This window comes from Siphateles boraxobius, unplaced genomic scaffold (assembly GCF_051911475.1).
Source record: "Siphateles boraxobius isolate OS27281-9 unplaced genomic scaffold, OSU_SipBor_1 20, whole genome shotgun sequence".
Lineage (NCBI taxonomy): Eukaryota > Metazoa > Chordata > Actinopteri > Cypriniformes > Leuciscidae > Siphateles > Siphateles boraxobius.
The window spans coordinates 16,683,580-16,702,931 of NW_027508811.1; the positions used below are offsets into that span (position 1 = coordinate 16,683,580).

A 19,352-nucleotide genomic window follows, 5' to 3' on the forward strand; every position below is an offset into this window, starting at 1 on the left:
AGTTATATAAATATTTGCTCTCATTTTACATGTCCAACAGGCTCATTCTGTTTTTCCTGCTGTCTTTTTATTAGAGTGTTTTTGAAAGAGTTTGCCCTAGTGGGAGAGACACAAGAGAGGGAGAGAGTACTATTACATTTCTCTAAAAGATACCTCCAGTGCAACCCGAACACTATACCAAACGAAGGTAAGCCATACAAGCATTGTGCGTGTGAATGAATGTGCATCTGATGTGTATTACAATAAAAGTAACACTGTGGGGTGCTCTTGCTCTGACTCTGTGTGAGCTTATAGGACTTCTATGCCTGCGTGTTTCAGATAGTGTTCACACGTTGACTTGTGCCCTGATGCTGCTCAACACTGATCTGCATGGTCATGTAAGTTTGAGTATCTGATGTACCATAAACATAACAAACAAACAGAAAAAATCGTGAACCATGTTCATCCATCAAGACCATTTTAAAATCTTTAAAAATATACATTGATACATGCATTTTCTGAATCTAAACTGTTTGTAAATAGAATTTCTTTCAAATTGACTCTATTCAAATTTGACTTCTTATTATATTAAATGATAATTACTTGTGTAATATACAGTAAGCTACAAAACATCAACACATTGTTGATTTTTTTAATTGGATTTTAGTGCTGTGTACAAAAATTGACTTATTAAAATAAATCCCAGTCACATTTCTGAAATGTTTGTGTACTTTGTGGAAAACGAAAAATATTATCTGACACTTGTAAGTCTGAAGTTGTAATAGATGTTTATTGTGAAATTACTATTATTATTTGTACATGTACATGATTGAAGTCTCTGTGAAAGGAGCTGGTTTGATTTTATTCTCTGAGCTGTTCACTACCCTGAGGGGATGCGTGCCAGTTTTACATTTAGGAATAAAAATAGAAATTCATCCATAAATGTAGCAGTAAAAATTATTCTCAGGGGAAGCAAAATTATTTTATATTTTAAATGATCCAATATTAACACGATTACTGGCCGCTGTGTATTTGGTATTGTAAGTGTTGTTGAGTGCATAGGGACTGTGAAATAGGTCAGCGCATCAGCTGACAGTAAATTCATATTCCATTCGTCTCTCTCTAATTCAGAACATCGGGAAGAGGATGTCCTGCATGCAGTTCATTAGTAACTTGGAGGGACTGAATGACGGCCAAGACTTCCCGAAAGATCTTCTAAAGGTTTGTAGGGGTTTCAAGCATTCACACACATTCACACACTGCATATTGCATATTGAATTATTCCATAAGGTCCGTATTGTGGTTAAGCCTTAAAAGATATATTTACATGTACCACAGCTAATTAAATATTCCTGTATGTAATTAACATATTTTGAGACATGCACATTTTTGTGCTGCTACTCTCTTCTGGAAATACTGTAAAGACTCACTCTTGTTGTTTAATACTATGCATTTTGTAGTTTTTGACAGTAATTAACCAACTTAATATAATTTTAAATGTTTCTTCAGTAGCTTTAATTTTCATACACTATCATTCGAAAGTTTGAAGTTGGTAAGGTTCGGGGGAAAGTCTCTTATGCTCACCAAGGCTGCAATTATGTGATCAAAAATACAGTAAAAACAGTAATATTATGAAAATATATTAAATTTAAAATATTTTCTATTTTAATATTTTTTAAAATGTAATTTATTTTTTTGATGGCAAAGCTGAATTATCAGCCATTACTCAAGTTTTCAGTGTCAAATGATTCTTCAGAAATCCTTCTAATACTCATATGTTGCTCAAGAAACATTATCATTAAAGCTGAAAACTGAATGAAATTGAAATCTGTGATGAATAGAAAGTTCAAAATAAAAAAAATGTATTTGAATTTTTTTTATAACAATGTAAAAGTCACTTTTGATTAAAAGAGAAAAAAAATGTATGTCCTTAAAATTAAGCCGATATAAATTAATAAAAATATTGATTATTCCTTATTTGGAATATCCAATGTAGCCGATGTATATATAGTATAAATACATTTCAATGAAGACTTCCACTAGAACACAGAGGTCTGGTTTCACAGACAGGGTTTAGATTAAGTCAGGATTAGGCCTTAGTTTAATTAGGACATCTATAGCTTTTATAAACGTGCTTTAGGTAAAACTTTACTGGTGTGCATATTGAGGCATAACAATGGCAGTGACTTTAAGATATGCAAGTACAAGTTGCTTTCAGTTAAAACTGCTCAAACGTGCATTTTAGCCCGGGACTAGCTTAAGCCTTGTCTGTAAATCTGGGGAATAGTCTCTGTAAATAATAACAGAATGCTATTCTGTTGATACTGCACTTTGATATGCTCTTTTGACTATATATTCTAAATATTACAGGCATATGCTAATATGCGAAACGTCTTCTTGAAATTTCTAAAAACTGCGATGTTGTCAGTGAATAATCATGATAATCTGATTTATATCGGAATATTCTTGTTCATGTAAATGTAAATCCATTCATATAAAGAGCACTTTTTGTTGTAGACATTTTTGGTGAAATGTACAACTCGTCTGTATACTTAAGTTGTGACAGAACCATTATTACAGACCATAAAATAGCTACAAGATTAAAAAAATGTATCTGTTAAAATGTTGCGCTGAAGCTTGTTGTGCCTGAATTTGATTTATTGATTTTCACCATGTCTGAAGTTGAGTGTTGTGACTAAAATCAGTCATGTAGGGGATTTCTGTCACAGCTGATGTCAATGAACTTCCTGTGCTCTAGTGTGCTGGTTCTTAAGGTTTGTCTATTTTAGTCCCTTCGCTTGGATTACAGGCCAGGCTGCACAAGAATAATAGCCACATGATGACCGCACCTGAACCACTCTGCTGATATGTGCTTTAAAATCATGGGGAGCCTTTCAAGCGTTTGGTCCTCCTACTCTCTCTCTCTCTCTCTCCTCTGGCCATCTCTCTCTCTCACTCTCTCTCTCTGTGTCGCTCATCCCTCGTTCTCTCCTCCGCCCTCTCACTCTGTGCCTCGAACTATTCCATCACCTCCCACCCCCTCACTGTTTTTTCTGTGCTCTCTCTCACTCTAGCCATTTAACTATCTGCCATCTTGCTCTTTGTTTCACCCTATAATCTGCAAAAAAACTTACTCTGCTGAACTGTACTTCACAATCCTGTCTGTTGAGGTTATTTCCATATCTATATAATCCCCTTATCTTAGCCCTTGGCTGATAAATGGCATCCTTCTCTCTTCTTCTTAGCTCTGGTCTTCCTTCTCCTTGTTTCTTTCCTCCTACCACTATGTGAGGGTGTGAAGGCCACGCAGTTGTCGGGTAAAGGCAGTTAATCTGTCTAACTAGGCTATGGGTGTGAAGTATTTAGCTACTTGGATATTCCTTCTCATAATTCTGTTCTCTTGACACTCTTTTTCATCTCTGTCTGCTTGATGTTACAACAGGTTTTAGGGTTAAATATAGCACCGATAGAGATGGCAGCTGAGAGAGTTGTCTGCAAGCCAACAGGTTAGGCTCTCAGTGCCTGTGTGGTTCATGACAGTTAACGGCCGTGAAAAACCTGTGTGAAGTCTGTCTTTATGCCAGCAACAGCAGGGGTGGCATGGAGGACAGATGGGAATTTGGCTGACACACGGCTTCTCACAGGTTTTGTCATGGTATTATCATAAATGCGTTAACAAATTGCTCATTCTCTCTCTCTCTCTCTCTCTCTCTCTCTCTCTCTCTCTCTCTCTCTCTCTCTCTCTCTCTCTCTCTCCTGTTCCTCTTTCTGTCTTTTGTTCCCTCTTTTTCTGTTTGTAAATTATGTTTCTGTTCTTTCACTTAATTGTGTGACCAGTATAATTTCCTTCTTTGTTATCTCCCAGTTTGAGATCGAGTATGTGCATCACTGCAAACAGAATTATGCTCCTCCCACTGGTCACTACACTTGTACTGACTGCAGCGAACTGTGCAAGATGCTGTTCTAAAGTTTGATCTTTAACTTTTTCTAAAACACTTTAACAGAAGGTTGGAAAGGCGATGGAAAGGGTGTGCGGAAAACCCTTATATGGACATGTTTTGGTCATGTTTTATGTAAATTTTCAACATCGGGCATGTGGTTGCTCATTTAGATTACTCTAAATTTATTAATGGATGAACAATGTTAAGAACAAATCCATGTGCATACGCACTTGTTATAAATTAGGCGGATTTTTTTGTGAGAAGTTCTCCTGTTCGTATAAATACAAATAATCCATGAAATTATTAGAGAATCAATGTTTGCTGTTAGTTAATACACATAATAACTAGTAATGTATTGTGTGTTTTATCACTAATGGAACATTGTTTTGACCAGTTACCATCTTAGACTGTAACTATATTATAGAAAATGTAACCAAGCTTCAGCTTCTTCATTACAGTCCTTCAGGCCTCATCTATGTGGCAGCAGCCATTGCACAACAAACATGGATGTATTCCATTTGCAAGATGTGTTTGGCTTGTCAAAGCTGTATTCATTCTCTTTCAATTCAGGCTTTGCTGTGGGATAACCCCAGGTGCTTGTACAGTCTCAACTTCTGGGATCTCTGTCTGCTTTAATGGACACATGGAGTCCTTCTTGTGCACTGACATGAGCAGATAAAAACCTCCCTACACCCAGCTCACTATTTTAACGGCTGGCTGCCTTGTGACCGTGGCCAAATAAAAGCAGGTCACGTTTGAATAAAGTTAGACTCAGACTATGGGATGCCCAGTGTCCCAGAGCTGTGTGTGACAGACACATGGAGAGAGAACAAGCTGCAACAATGATCCAAATGACAAGAGAAACCATACCAATCAAACTGATTTACTATCTTTCTTCTGCTTCAACATGATCCCCAGTGGTTTGTTATTGTGTAATTCTTATTCTTTATTGGCTGCTCCCATGTGTGAATTGCCCAATTAAATTTTGTAACTCATTTGCCAGATGGACAAAGAACAGCAAATTGTACAAGCTTTATGCAATGTTGCATGTAAAAACTATTTATCCATTAATTATTTATTGACACATTTAACTAATTTTTATATTTTCATAATTTAAATGAACCATTTTAAGTGTCTATTTATCAATTTGAAAAGTTATTTATTTTAATTTGTAATTAAACATTGATCATTTTTCATGTTATTTATTAATTGTATTCCTAGCCAATACATTAAAGTCAACATTTAAAATAATATTAAAATATTTTAAATTAACATTTAAAATATGATGATTTTCAGTGCTGGCATACTCCGTTATCATAATTCACTTGGTAATAAATGTGAGCAACAGGTTAATTGCTTATTATCAAGTTACAACAGACCTTTTCTACATTATGTGCATGGAAAATGAGTGAGTATGGCAGTGACATGTAGCGCGTGTGAGGATTTGCACGTTCGAGAGCCTGAAAACTGATTGACATTCTTGGGAGGCTGGAATCATCGAACATTCATGTGCTGTGATTTGTCAGTCACGCTGGGAGACGGGTACATCGATTGAGAAGCAGAGCGCGAGAGAGACAGTGAAAGAGATCTGGCGAGATTGTGAATGCAGGAGAGAGAAGGGAGGGTTAGCACTCCTCGCTCACAAGATCTCATTCTCACCGCACAGCCCATTTTTTATCTGCATCACGGAGGAGAAAAAAGACTGTGAGGAGAAGAAGAAAAGAGAGCGCAGGACTCGGACGCCAAACCTCTATTGTTCCTACAGCCGTGCAGCAAAGCTGTGTTTTGTGAAAGGGAAAAACAATAAGGTGTGAAAGAATCTTCCAATTGGATAACAGGCTCAAAGGACACAAGCTCAAAGAAGAAGGAAAAAAAAAAGGATGAAATAGAATTGTGGATAACTTCTAATGCTTTCAACCATTTGACATGGAATAGAGAAAACTGCACAAAACAACAGGATCATCTTGTTTCTTTGCTGATTTCCTGCTTTAGTCTCGTCCTTCTGTCTCTTGCACGTCTTGTGTCTATTTTTCCGTCCCAGAGGGGGACGCTAGGTGACGTCACAGTTTTTGGGATGCCAGTTTGAGAGTGGGTGGAAGTCAGACCCTCTCAGTCTGTTCCCTGCATGAGCCCATGTGAGTTTATCTCATGCATTTGCTTCAATGATGTTCGTATTCCTCCGTCTGTCCTCTTTTCTCCAATAATCTCCTTCCACCATTGAGGTCCTCGCGAGCCATCTGCACCGCACCTGTGAGCGTGTCAGCGTGTGTTGGTGAACATGTGTAGATGTGGTGAACTCGAGGATGTATACGAGGAAACAACTGGATGTTAACTGCAGATCTTCTTCCTTGATCGTCTTCGATCTTTCAGTCAAAGCAGAAAGTTTTATGCAAAATGGCGCTGGTGGATTTGCAGTGGCCCAGCAATGTTTTTACATGCATAATGAATAGGAATGGATCCATAATGCAAGAGTCACTACAGAATCCCTGATGCCCATGTGACACCCTTAAGGATCTCACAAAGAGCTTCGCCACTGCCAAAGACTTTGATTTTGCCACTGTATTCTACATGCTCTTTGAACTCGTTTCTCCTGATCACTCCCGCAGGTCTGGATTCTACTGGTAGAAGAAATACATCAAGTGACTGAGGACTTCATTAAGTTTACTTGTACATTGTTTGATTTTAAAGCCTTCTTTGTACTGTTTCCTTATCTCTGGATCCCATATTGACCAAAATCATGATTGGTGTAAACAGTATTCACTCCACTGGCCGTGTCCGCTCTCGCTCCCTGTGTTCAGTGCGATGTGGACGGGACTTCAGCGTGATGGACCCGTTTCGTTACACCAAAGCCCCTCGCTCACGTTCCTTAAAGCCCCTGGCCTTCCCTGATCTGCTCGGCAAGGTTCAGGACGGCCAAAACCACCCACAAACCCGCAAAAAAAAGGAAAGGGTAACACTAGTTAACAACAGGATCTGCCCTTTGAAACTTATATCTTTTGCAGTCAGAGAAATTATAAGCTAATTTTTCCTTCTTCCTTCTAATGATGGTTGGGTTGCTACATAAAAAAAGTATAGTCTGCAACCTGTTTCTGATTCATGGGTATTGTTAACTTTCAGTTGCTATTTTTAGACACATCAGTGGGATGTTTGAACGCACGCTGTCATATGCACGCACAGAGCAAAACTGTTGATGGGGTTGTGTGATTTAATTGTTGTTTCTCTTTTTTAACAGGCTCTCTACAACTCTATCAAAAATGAAAAGCTGCAGTGGACGATGTAAGTCTATTGTTTTTTTCTAGTGGCTCTTTTTCAGTGCATCAGATTTAAGAGCAACTTATCCTTATCCAGTATCATCCAAAACATTTGAAAATAATGTAATGCCTCTAAAAGTGTTAGTGATTTTAAAATATTTTAGCTGCTCAATAGGCCTTTTCTTTTCTTCAGTGAGATGTGCTTATTAGGTGCACTTTTAGAAAAATAGGGTTCTTTACTCGACTCCAAAGAACTCTTTACTCAAAAATGTTCTGTAGAAAAAAAGAATAACGTTTCAACATTAAAGATAAAAAGGAAATTATTCTTTAGGCTCTTATAAATCTTTAATAATTTTTTTCAGTGGTATTCCTTAAATACCACTAGGTATTTATTTTAGTTTCTTATAGTAATAACGGTTTCATTTTGATATTCTTGAAATGCAATGAACACATTTTATATTTTATACTTTTTATATTTCTGGGATTCTCAGAAGCTAAAGTCATGAGAGTTGGGTAAATTCCTATTGCCATGAATGGGAGACTACAGCTAATTTAATTTTTACATTTTCATGACTTTCCAAAAGAGAGAGAAAAACAACAGAGATTGATTACGTCACTCAGAAGAGAGAACAGTGCTTCGTCAGCCATTGCATTAGAAACAACTTTGCAGCAATTTTGATTATGTTTTTTTTTTTATTATTCATACCATGGTAATATAATACAAAGTACAGTGTTATAAATGTTGTACATTACATTTTTTAATAATTGAAAATATAAAACTTTGCTAGATTTAATAACTGTGGAAACATGTCACTAGCAGAAATAAGTCTTAACAATGTTAAGATCTTTGGAATTCTTAAAAGTTTCCATTTATATTTAGAACCTTTTTACCACGCTATAAGGGAATCCAATAACGTGCTTTTCATTGAACCCCTTGTAAAATATTCTATATGGAATCCTTTTTTTCTATAATAGAACCATTTCTTCCATATATATCTGTATTTATGACCTGGCCTGAGCTATTTGATGCCCTAAGCCCTTACTTTCGACTTTCTTTATTTTGTTGCCATGGTTACTACAAGTTGCCTCTTAATAATTACAGGTTGCAATCTTTGACTGGCTAATGTGCAGACTCAAACACAGCCCTCTCTTTTTTTTTCTCACACATACTCACTCCCATGTACACTGCGTTCGCTCCTGAAGGGATTCTGCAGTACCCTTGTTTATGTGTGAAGGAGGAAAGCACAAGTGATTGTTTTATTCTCTTACATTCAGCAGCAGTTCTTTTGATCTTCATCCATCCCAAAGTCCCCACGCTTTATCCCGTGCTCTCTATGTTTCCCTGTTTCACTCTCCCTTCATTTCGGAGTTTGATTCACGTCATTGCACTTTCATTTAGCATCATGTGATTCTCAGCTAAAGGCCATCATTCACTGTATGAATCAATGCACGTCATTCACCATTTTTTTTTGTTGCTGCTCTTTCTGCCTCCGTCTCTCATGGTGTTCCATCTTCTGTGCTGGCTCTCTTGGTTACCAGTGTTGAGGCCAGCAGTTACTAAGCAACAGATGAGAGCATTATCATGTGAAGGCAAAGGCTCTGTGCTGTACACCGTAGCAGTTAGAGAGGAATGTTTAGCGGTCCAGGCCTCAGGGGCTTTCCAGGGTGTCTAACTGGACTCTCTGTACGGCTGCCACTCAGCTGGTTGCATGTACTGTAGATTAAAAAAAAACTGTGCCAAGCACTAGGCAATGAAGATTCAGTTTGATTCCTGTCAGTGACTTTTAATGCACAATACACAAAAATGAAGGTAGAATTGGGCTTTATTATTACCTCAGGTAAATGTTGAAAGTCAGAGAATTTTTCAGTGCATAAAATACCTGGTGAATAAAGGTGAGAATGCAAACTACTTTTCGTAATAATGTTCTTGTTTGCGTACTCTACAGCGATGAGGAAGAACTGCGCAAATCTTTCTCTGAGCTGGACGGCAGGACAGACTCCGCATCGCACACTATGAAGCGGATCAACAGTGGAGGAAACCCTCTCGTCAGTGTTGCACAGCAGTCCAGCGCTCAGGTCTACAACAATGGCTTTCTCGTGCGGAAAGTTCATGCTGATGCTGATGGCAAAAAAAGTAAGCCTTCCCTCAAATACAGCCTTTTATTTAATCTATTAATGTATTAGTGTATTTATTACAGCATTATTCTAAATGATTGTAGTGTAGAAAATGAGAGAATATTTTTTTTTTCAAAATTCAAAATCAAATATCTCAATAAAAATATCTAAATATCTCAGAACAACATGCATTTAACTAAGAAGCTATAGACAAAAATATTAAGACTTGTTTTCAAGAGTAAATCTTTAAGTTCTTTTACCCTATTACATTTTTTTCTTCATGTTTTCAATCATAAATCTAACATTTGTAGATTTGCCAGTGGGGTAAGAAAAAATAAACTTTCTCTAAAAACAAGTCTTTAGATAAAAAAAGGATCTCTAAAAACAAGTCTTAGTAACTCTTGCTAGTTAAGTAACTGTAAGTAAGTTAATTTATCTTGTTTTAACAAGACACAAATACTTATTCTTAAAACTTTCATTATGTTAAGTTTGACTGTGTATTGTTCTTTTAGCTCCACGAGGTAAAAGAGGATGGAAAACATTTTATGTCATCCTTAAAGGACTGATTCTCTACCTGCAAAAGGTACATTTAACGATTTCTTGTGCTATGTGAACCATAGTTTTTTGTGGTTGCTGTGATTTGCCTCTACTTTACAATTGGTCTGCAGGATGAATATCGTCCAGATAAGCAGCTGTCTGATGAGGACTTGAAGAATGCAGTATCAATCCATCATTCTTTAGCCATGCGGGCAGCAGACTATAGCAAGCGACCCAATGTGTTTTACCTTCGCACTGCTGACTGGAGAGTCTTTCTCTTCCAGGCCCCGTAAGTAAACTTACCTTATTTCTATTATAAGGGTGATTCACCTCAAAATCAGAAACAAGATTTTTATATATTTTTTAGCTTTTAATACCATTAAGAGGGGCAAAAAAGTCTTTATTTGTAGTGTGACGAACATAATAATTATATACACACACACAGCCGTTCAAAAGTTTGGGATCGGTAAGATTTTCTTATGTTTAAAAAAAGTTTAAACAAAAGGCTGCATTTAGCTAATCAGAAATACAGTAAGAACAGTAATATTGTGAAATATTATTACATTTAAAAAAAAAAACTATTTTAATACATTTTAAAATGTAATTTATTCCTGTGATGGCAAAGCTAAATTTTCAGCATCATTCTTTCAGTTTTCAGTGTCACATGATCCTTTAGAAATCTAATGTGCTGAGTTGCTGCTCAATTATCAATTATTATTGGTGCTATTATTTTAAATATGGTTTGTATACATATGTGTATACACATATACATTCTTTAGGGATTCCATTTGTAAACAGTTCAAAACAATAGCATTTATGTGAAATATAAATCTTGTAGCATTATAAATGTCTTTACTTTCACTTTTGATCAATTAAATGCATCCTGGCTGAATAAAAGTATACATTTAAATGATTAAAAATTTAGATTTTAATAATGAAATAATTTACATTTAAAAATAAAATAAAAATCTTACATACCCAAAACGTTTAATTGTGATACTGTATCATGGTTTCCACAAAAAATATTAATCAGCAAAAACGGTTTTAATTAATAAACATTAATAATAAGAATACATTTTTCAGCATATTAGAATGATTTTTTTTAAGGATAATATTAAAATATCAAAAAGGTTATTTTAAATTGTAATAATATTTCGCCTTAATTTAAGGATAATATTAAAATAGCAAAAAGGTTATTTTAAATTGTAATAATATTTCATCTTAATAATGTTTTTATTGTATCTTTGATCAAATAAATTCAGCCTGGGTAAGTAAAAGAGACTTTTAAAAACATTTTAAAAAAGTTCTGACCCTAAACTTTTGAACGGTAAATAAATAAAAATAAATCAATTTTTAAATGATCATATGATGATCTATAGAACTTTTTGCAACTTTCGCATAACCCATAACTGTCACTTTGAGTGACAAAAAATATTATTCAGCAGAAGCTTTATGGAAAGCTCACGTTGCTTTATCTTTTGGAAATAGAACAGCAGAGAAATACACAGTAAATCTCTTTCAAACACACACACAAACACCTGAGCTCACCCAATGCACTGGCTGGTTGTTGATTACATGCAGGGCTGGTAACGCCCTTGTCAAAGTGTTCTCATCACAGATGAATGACTCGATGTGTATCTCCCAAGAGGATAGATCCTTCTCAGCTATTCTGTCTGTCCCAGATACACATACTAAAACTCTCTCATTCTGCTCCATCTGTTTCACTCGATCTCTTCTGCTAACAGCCACCTGCTAATTGCTCAGTTTTCCAGGCTGTGTGCAGTTTCTTTGAGCATAGAAAAATTCAGATATTGTTTCCACTTCTAAATTCTGTCGTTTTTGTGCCCTCTGTTTGACCTGCGCCTGCATTTCACCCCTAGCAACGCAGAGCAAATGCAGTCCTGGATCACCCGCATCAACATAGTGGCCGCCATGTTCTCTGCCCCTCCCTTCCCAGCAGCCATTGGCTCCCAAAAGAAGTTTAGCCGTACTCTTCTGCCGGGTTCAAACACCAAGCTCTCACAGGTACCAGACACTTCACTTTCTGAAGGGGCAGTCACGCCACACTTTTCATTCTATTCACTTCCATACATACGTATGCGAATGATGAAAACGCAAGCTGGCAAGTTTTGCATTTTACTGAGTTCCAAAGTTCAAGTTTGGTGAAGATGCGCATTTGTATCAGATCACTTAGCTGAATTAAAAGGACACAAACTTTAAAGCTGCAGGTTTGCTAGCGTGACTGCCCCTATATTTGGGTTCAGAAATGTACTCATTGCATTCATGTTTGAAAATCATTTATGAAATTTTCACCAAAAGTTTGAATTGAATGACTTTGAATGACAAATATTTTTTTTTACAAATATCATGATTTATTAATGCATAAATATCATTGGTTTCCTTTCTTTCCTTGTCATTAAAAGTTTTTTTTTTTAAATTGTCATAAAAAAGATTTTTAATATTTTAATATTTTAAGAAACATATTAACCTTGACACAGTCATGAGGGTCCTCTCAGGGGTCTTCTCTGATATCATTTCTGGTTTATTTTTATTTTTCGTGCATATTTTTGCATGTTGGTTTAACTTGGTCCCCCTCCTAACCGCCAGAGTCTGCCCTCTCCCATATAGTGAACTCTATCCTCTGTTCCTGTCACATTGTTTCTCCTTCCTTTTTAAGGAACCTGAATCCCTTCGTTCATTTGTGGAGTATTGTTTGCCTGGTCTGCAATCCTGACTTGACTTGCCTTGATTTTGGATTATCTGCCTTGTTATACCGTTTACTCTTTTGGATTTGTGTTTTGGATTTGATTTTGGATTTGATATATCGTTTAGACGATAATATCCAAATTGTTGTCTGGACGATATGGGATATCGAATATTTCATAATTTGTACAATCCGACCCCCCAAACATGAAAAGAGCTGAAGGAAGTTAAAGAGGAAACAAATAACGCACACTATAACCTTCTAAACAATTATATGTATCGATTTTAATACTGTAGGGGTTTGTTTGACTGCATTTTATTTTATTTTTTGTACAAAATCGAGATCATTCCTCAATTGCACGAGAGTAAGCTGCTACTAATTTGCAATATACAACAGCGAAGTTCTTACCTCACCTGTGTGTTATGACGTTTCTTAGGTTGAAGCAACAATCCAAAATCGTAAAGAGTAAAGCCGATGTACGACTAATAAATTTGGCTGCTAGAAAATGCAAAATATGCGTTGTTTGCGGAAAAATGAAGTCTGAAGTTAAACATTTTTCTTAAAGGTCTGTGGCGTCCTCAAGTGGCGAGCTTCGTGATTGCATCATTAGAAAATTGCGTTGTATAATGAGTCCAAAAGATGGAATACTTTTTCCCAAGAGATCGGTTCGGTACGCATTACAAACCGAACCATTCCGGTGGTTGGATCATTTTTCCTGCCGACCAAAATCCGCGCTGGAGCGAACAGCACAACGTTGCTCAACATCAAATGGCAAATGTAATGAAAGCGGAACGAAACTCATTGTTTTGTGCTTCGCGGACCGTTTATCAGTTCGGACGAATGTCAGCCAGCGCGAGCCGATCTTGATTAAGCGACACCGTTACTACATAAGAGATCCAGTAAACAAAGCATTTGAATAGGCTCTATGCACGATTGCTTCCGCGTTTTGTCTCAGCCCGCCCAGTTACATCCGGTGCTGCGTCAGAAGCCGGGTTTGCCTTAGGTGGAGATAATGGCAAATTACACTCGCTGTTTACAAAAACTTCCTGCGGTTGACGTGAATGATGTTAACAACACTGTGAGGCAGTTAGCTGTCACACATAAGAGTAAGAAAGAGAAGGGCTTTAAATTATATATTTCGACCTACATCGACAACTTTGAGGGTGAGTATTCTCTCATATCGTGCGAAATCCGACTAGCGAATCAGTTTCTAAAATCGTTGTCTCCGTTTCTGAGAAAATGAATTTTATTAAAGTTGTGCCGCTATACACTTCGCGCTATGCGGAAGTAAAGACGCTGGCTGAGATCCTACCGGAAATACGTCAGCAGCGTTCGTGCATAGAGCGTATTCGCCACTTAAGTAATAACATCGCTGCGAGATCTAGTGAGAAGCTTACAATTTCTCCGTTATTAACTGATCAAACAGCGCTGACGTGGAAACCAGGAGAAACATCGTTCCATGAATGAACTAGTTAAAGTTATAGGTTTTAAGTCCACACGACAATCAGACAGGTAGACAATCCACCTACTCACTCTTCACTGTGAATGGCTCTGCCTGAAAAGTTTTGAAGGTTCACCTGATCAGTGTTTGGGTTTCCTCAGCTAGTGTAATCTTTTCATGACAACATCCTAAAGAGTATGCTAATGAAACGAAGATCATATTCATTATTACCTTGCTCACTGATAAAGCTCGGGACTGAGGTAATGACAAAGTTGAACTTGCCTACCAGGATGAAGGCCTATAACTCAACAAGTTTATTCAGCTATCAATCCGTCTCGATCCATTACTCAATTACAATAACCCTCTGTAGCAAAGTTCAGGGAAGAAGGAGGCGGGAACCGGCGAACAATCAAAATACTTTATTTAAAATAAAACAAACAAACCAAAGAACCGCCAGCAGCCCCTCGCGGACGACTGCTGGCTTCCAAAATAAAACATAAAAAGAACCGCCAGCAGCCCCTCGCAGACGACTGCTGGCAACCCAAAATAAAACAAAACACAACATAAAATCAGGCCTGTTCCTCTCTCGATCATTCACGCCGTCGCTCCTCCTTTATGCTTCCGCTCCTCCGTGAGAGATGCGAGACCGGTGTGCCTCACAGGTGTTGTTCATTAACACTCGCACCACCGTTCTCTCACGTCCCTCGGCCTCGTCCTGTTCGCCACACCCTCGTCTTACTCTAGCACTTCATGTACATACTGCCATGCCTGAAACTGTCCCTCGAGAAGACACCCCCATGGTTATCTTCGTTCGCATCTCACCACTATGGAACGCCAACGACGTCAGTGGGAGACTTTGGAATTAGGCTAAAAAGAAACAGTATATGCTGTTGGGAGAGTGTTTTAATATTACCATAGCAGTGTTCAGTGGAATAAATAATTTACTAGATTAACGATCGATCAATCAACAAATTAAACTCACTCATACTGTCATAAATTACTAAAACGTCATTTGTATTTGACAAATAATCAATTTTCTTGTCCCTAATAGTCAAAACAATGCAGGGGAAACTGTAAAATGAACTGCAGCAGTAATAAACTTGCATCATAAAATTAGACAACTCGAACTATAAATGTATGAATTAAACTCACTGAGACTGTCGACAGTTTCTTTTCCATGCATCATTTTATTATATCCATATATGTGGTTACAGTTAAATCATATTAAACAGTGTAATCATCCTCGAACTCTTCTGTCTTGCCTGCACTCGAGACGGTGACGTGAGCTCCACTGAAAAGGCTTCTTTCCTATTGGTTGTCGCTCGCGAAAATCGCTTCTCATTTGCATAAAGTTGAAATTTCTCAACTTTTGTCGCTTGTCTCTTGTCGCTTCACACGCCCACATTCTGTCGTCAACGGTCAATGTCGCTCGTGTCGCCGGATGTCGCCAGCGCTCCATTGAAATGAATTGGATCATGTCGCTTTGTCGCTGTGTGTCGCTGGTGGTGTGAACGGGGCTTAAGTCGGCTCGGGAGCTGCTGCCAACTTCATTGATGGTGGTCTAGTAAAAAGACTCATGAATCTTACACTACTCTGCAACCCCCCATCCGAATCACCCCTTATGATGACAAACCCATTGGAAATGGCCTAGTTCTATCCATCACTGCTGCCATTCAACTGCAATTGGGATTACTGGACAAAGAACAATTACAGTTTATATCATTCAGTCTCCTAGGAACCCTGTCGTTCTTGGCTATCCCTGCTTAGCCCTCCACAATCCCGACATCTCTTGGTCTGAAGGAGAACTATAAAATTCTACAAAATTACAATGCTGCAGTACTCAAATTGAAAGTCCTAAACGATTGTAATCCTCTGTTATCCTCCCAAAGTGTTATCAAGATCTCTCAGAAGCCTTCAGTAATACCAAATCTTCACAGCTTCCTTCTCACTGACCATGGAACTCCACCATCGATGGGATCTAACCCACCCAAGAGCAAAGTATACCCCTTGTCTATACCTTTGAGAGTTTCAAAGTATACCCCTTGTCTATACCTGAAACTAAGTTAATTAAGGAATGCATTGATTATCAAGGTTTTAACAACATTTCTCAAAAAACCCTTACCCTTTCCCCCCTAGTACCAGCAGCTCTAGAACAATTGAGATCTGCCAAGATTTTTACCAAGCTTGACCTAAGGAGTGCCTATAACCTCATCAGCATCCACCCTGGCGACAAGTGAAAAACAGTGTTCTCGCTGGCCCCTTTGAATACCGAGTCCAACTCACCCGCCATCTTCCAATCGTGTATGAATGAAATCCTAAAAAAGACGTAATAAATCACTGTCATCTTCTACATTTACGACATTCTCATATATTCCAATTCTGATCAGAGACACATCCCACATGTCCGTCAAGTCCTAGAACATCTCATCTCTCACCAACTGTATGTCATAGCAGAAAAATGTGAATTCCATAAAACCACCATCTCTTTCCTGGGTAATGTTCTCAAAGCTGATGGTGTAGAAATGGACCAAGAAAAAGTCAATGCCGTCCTCCAGTGGTCACAACCTCAAAATATTAAGGAACTACAGCCTTTCTTAGGATTCGCTAACTTCTAGAGGTGATTCATATGCAACTACAGCTCTGTTGCCAGTCCCCTAACTTCCATGTCAAAAGGCAAATGAAAGACCTTGTAGTTGACTCACACAGCTCATTTTAAACACACAAGAAACGATTCACTTCAGCTCCCATCATCCGTACCCAAAAAAAACTTTCAACTTCATGGAAGTTGATGCTTCTGACACTGGAACTGGAACTATACTCACACAAAAAGATGGTGATACAGCCAAGCTTCCCCCCTGTGCTTTGTATCCCTGCAAATTGTCCCTAGCCAAACTGAACTACCACGTCGGAGACAAGGAACTATTATCAATCAAAATCATATCACATTAAAAGAATGGAGACATCGGTTGGAGGGGGCCAAATTCCCATGCACTGTACTCACTGATCACAAGAACTTATAATACATCTGTGGCGAACAGGACGAGGCCGAGGGACGTGAGAGAATGGCGTGAGGCCGGTGGTGCGAGTGTTGATGAGCGACACCTGTGAGGCACACCGGTCTTGCATCTCTCACAGAGGAGCGGAAGCATAAAGGAGGAGCGACGACGTGAATGATCGAGAGAGGAACAGGCCTGTGTTTTGTTTGTTTAATTTTTATTTTCGGTAGCCAGCCGTCGTCCGCAAGGGGCTGCTGGCGGTTCTTTTTGGTTTGTGTTAGTTTTATTTTAATAAAGTCTTTAAATTTTAGCCAGTTCCCGCCTCCTTCTTCCCTGAACTTTGCTACAACATCCATTCCTCCTAACGTTTAAATCCTCTTCAAGCAAGATGGTCATTGTTCTTTACAAGATTCAACTTTACTGTCACATATCAACCTGGAAGCAAGAAAGGCAAGGCTGACGCCTTATTACGTATTTACAAAAAGGCTCAAGTGAACCTTTGCAACTCCCACATTTGCCTTCTATAATTGTTGCACTGATTAGTGGGATATCATAACGGACATCGAGAACTCCCCAACAACCTGGCATAATTCCCACTGACTGCTCTGCAGGTGAACTCTTTGTGCTTAAAAACAAAACGCACTAAAGCTATTCAGTGGATTACCACATTACTTAGTTTAGGACACCCTGGCTTTAACCGCAGACAACAACGGTCAGACAACAATTCTGGTGGCCAATGTCAAGTTTGTACACAGACCCGCACACCTTGAAACCTCCCCACTGGACTCTGAGAACCCCTCCCCATTCCCAGAAGGCCTTGTTCCCATATTGCCATAGACTTCATTACTAAACAGCTAAAAGGCAATACCATGTCATGGTTATAATGGACAGATTATCTAAGTATTGCAGGTTGGTGCCCCTTAAAGGACTGACCAGTCCTATTGACACTGCTGAGACAATCTTCAACCATGTATTAAGAATATTTGGCCTAGCTGAAGACTTCGTTTCGGACAAGGGACCCCAATTTACTTACTGAGTATGGCAAGCTCTCTGCCAAAATTGAATATCAACATAAGTTTAACCTCAATCCAACGGACAGTTGCAAAGACTTAATCAAAAAATTGGCAGAATCTTACGTTCGTATTGCCATAGATCACAGAACAAATGGAACAAATTCCTACCATGGGTACAATATGCACAGAATTCACTCATCGATCCATTTCTCCTGCGGCTTAACCCCCTTTAAATGTGTATTAGGATACCGACCTTCACGGTTTTCCTGGACTAGGGAACCATCTGATGTTCAACGAGTTATCCAATGAAAACGGACCAATGCTGATTGCAGGCAACAAGGGTCTGACTTTCTACCGCAGATGTCAAGATTTGCCTTCCCTGCAAGAAACCATTCAAAATCATTAAAAGGATAAACCCTGTCGCATATTGTGTCCAACTCTCTGCTTCTTACAGAATCTCACCTACGTTCCATGTTTTTCTTCACAAGCCCGCTTACTCTGCAATCTAAACAGAACCCCTACCACCACCACCACTAGAAATTGATGGAAGCCGAGCTTATCTTGTGGGGGGGGGGGGGTGTTATGTAATATTCCAACCTGAGGTTTGCCTTCCCAACCGCCATAGAGTACCCTCATCCATATACTGAACTCTATCCTCTGTTCCTGTCACATGGTTTCTACTTCCTATTTAAGAAGCCTGATTCCCTTTGTTCATTGAAGTATTGTTTGCCTGGTCTACAATTCTGAGCATTTTCCCATTGTTGTGTCTTGCCTTGATTTTGGATTATCTGCCTTGTTATATGGTTAGTCTCTTGGATTTGTGTTTTGGAATTGATTTACCTTTTTGATTTACCTGTTTATCTGTTTTCTTGGTTTTTGACCCTGGACTTATTGGCTGGCTTACGACTCTGTGATATTCACCCTTTTGCTTCTAATAAATCTCTGCATATAGATCCCTCTGCTCTCCCTAAGTCTGATATGTTACAGTTGGTGACTTTGATTTTTGATACGAACGTTTTTCAAATATTTATATTTTTCAAAACTGCATTAATGCTTAATTATTTCTACTTTTTAATAATTCCATGTTTTTTAAATAATATACTTGAGTCTTTAACATATTAACAAAAGAAATGTCATTCTTCTAATGTGGCTTTTTTCTTCATTGTGATAATAGGAGGAGCAGCTTAAGTCTCACGAGACACGATTTCGAGCCATTTCTGCTGATCTCCAGGAACTGCGCTCTACCCTACACATAGACCGCAGGACCAAAAGCAAGGACCAAGAAGAGTACAAGCAAAGGGAAGAGTACCTGGACTTTGAGGTAAAAACATCACATTTTCACTATGCCCTTTCCCTGAGGGATTTTTGTGGACCT

At 38.3% G+C, this 19,352-nt stretch overlaps 1 protein-coding gene across 3 annotated transcripts in view; it reads left to right on the forward strand.

Annotated features, from left to right (window-relative positions):
* The window catches only part of psda (pleckstrin and Sec7 domain containing a), a 36,722-nt gene that overhangs the window by 14,573 nt on the left and 2,797 nt on the right, over positions 1-19,352 (forward strand). For all 3 annotated transcript variants that reach the window (XM_077237203.1, XM_077237204.1, XM_077237205.1), the window contains 9 exons: positions 75-187; positions 319-377; positions 1,111-1,200; positions 7,153-7,196; positions 9,118-9,305; positions 9,799-9,869; positions 9,955-10,112; positions 11,704-11,848; positions 19,152-19,298. In XM_077237203.1, the coding sequence (XP_077093318.1) occupies positions 75-187; positions 319-377; positions 1,111-1,200; positions 7,153-7,196; positions 9,118-9,305; positions 9,799-9,869; positions 9,955-10,112; positions 11,704-11,848; positions 19,152-19,298 (1,015 nt within the window). The remainder of the gene's footprint in view (positions 1-74; positions 188-318; positions 378-1,110; positions 1,201-7,152; positions 7,197-9,117; positions 9,306-9,798; positions 9,870-9,954; positions 10,113-11,703; positions 11,849-19,151; positions 19,299-19,352) is intronic.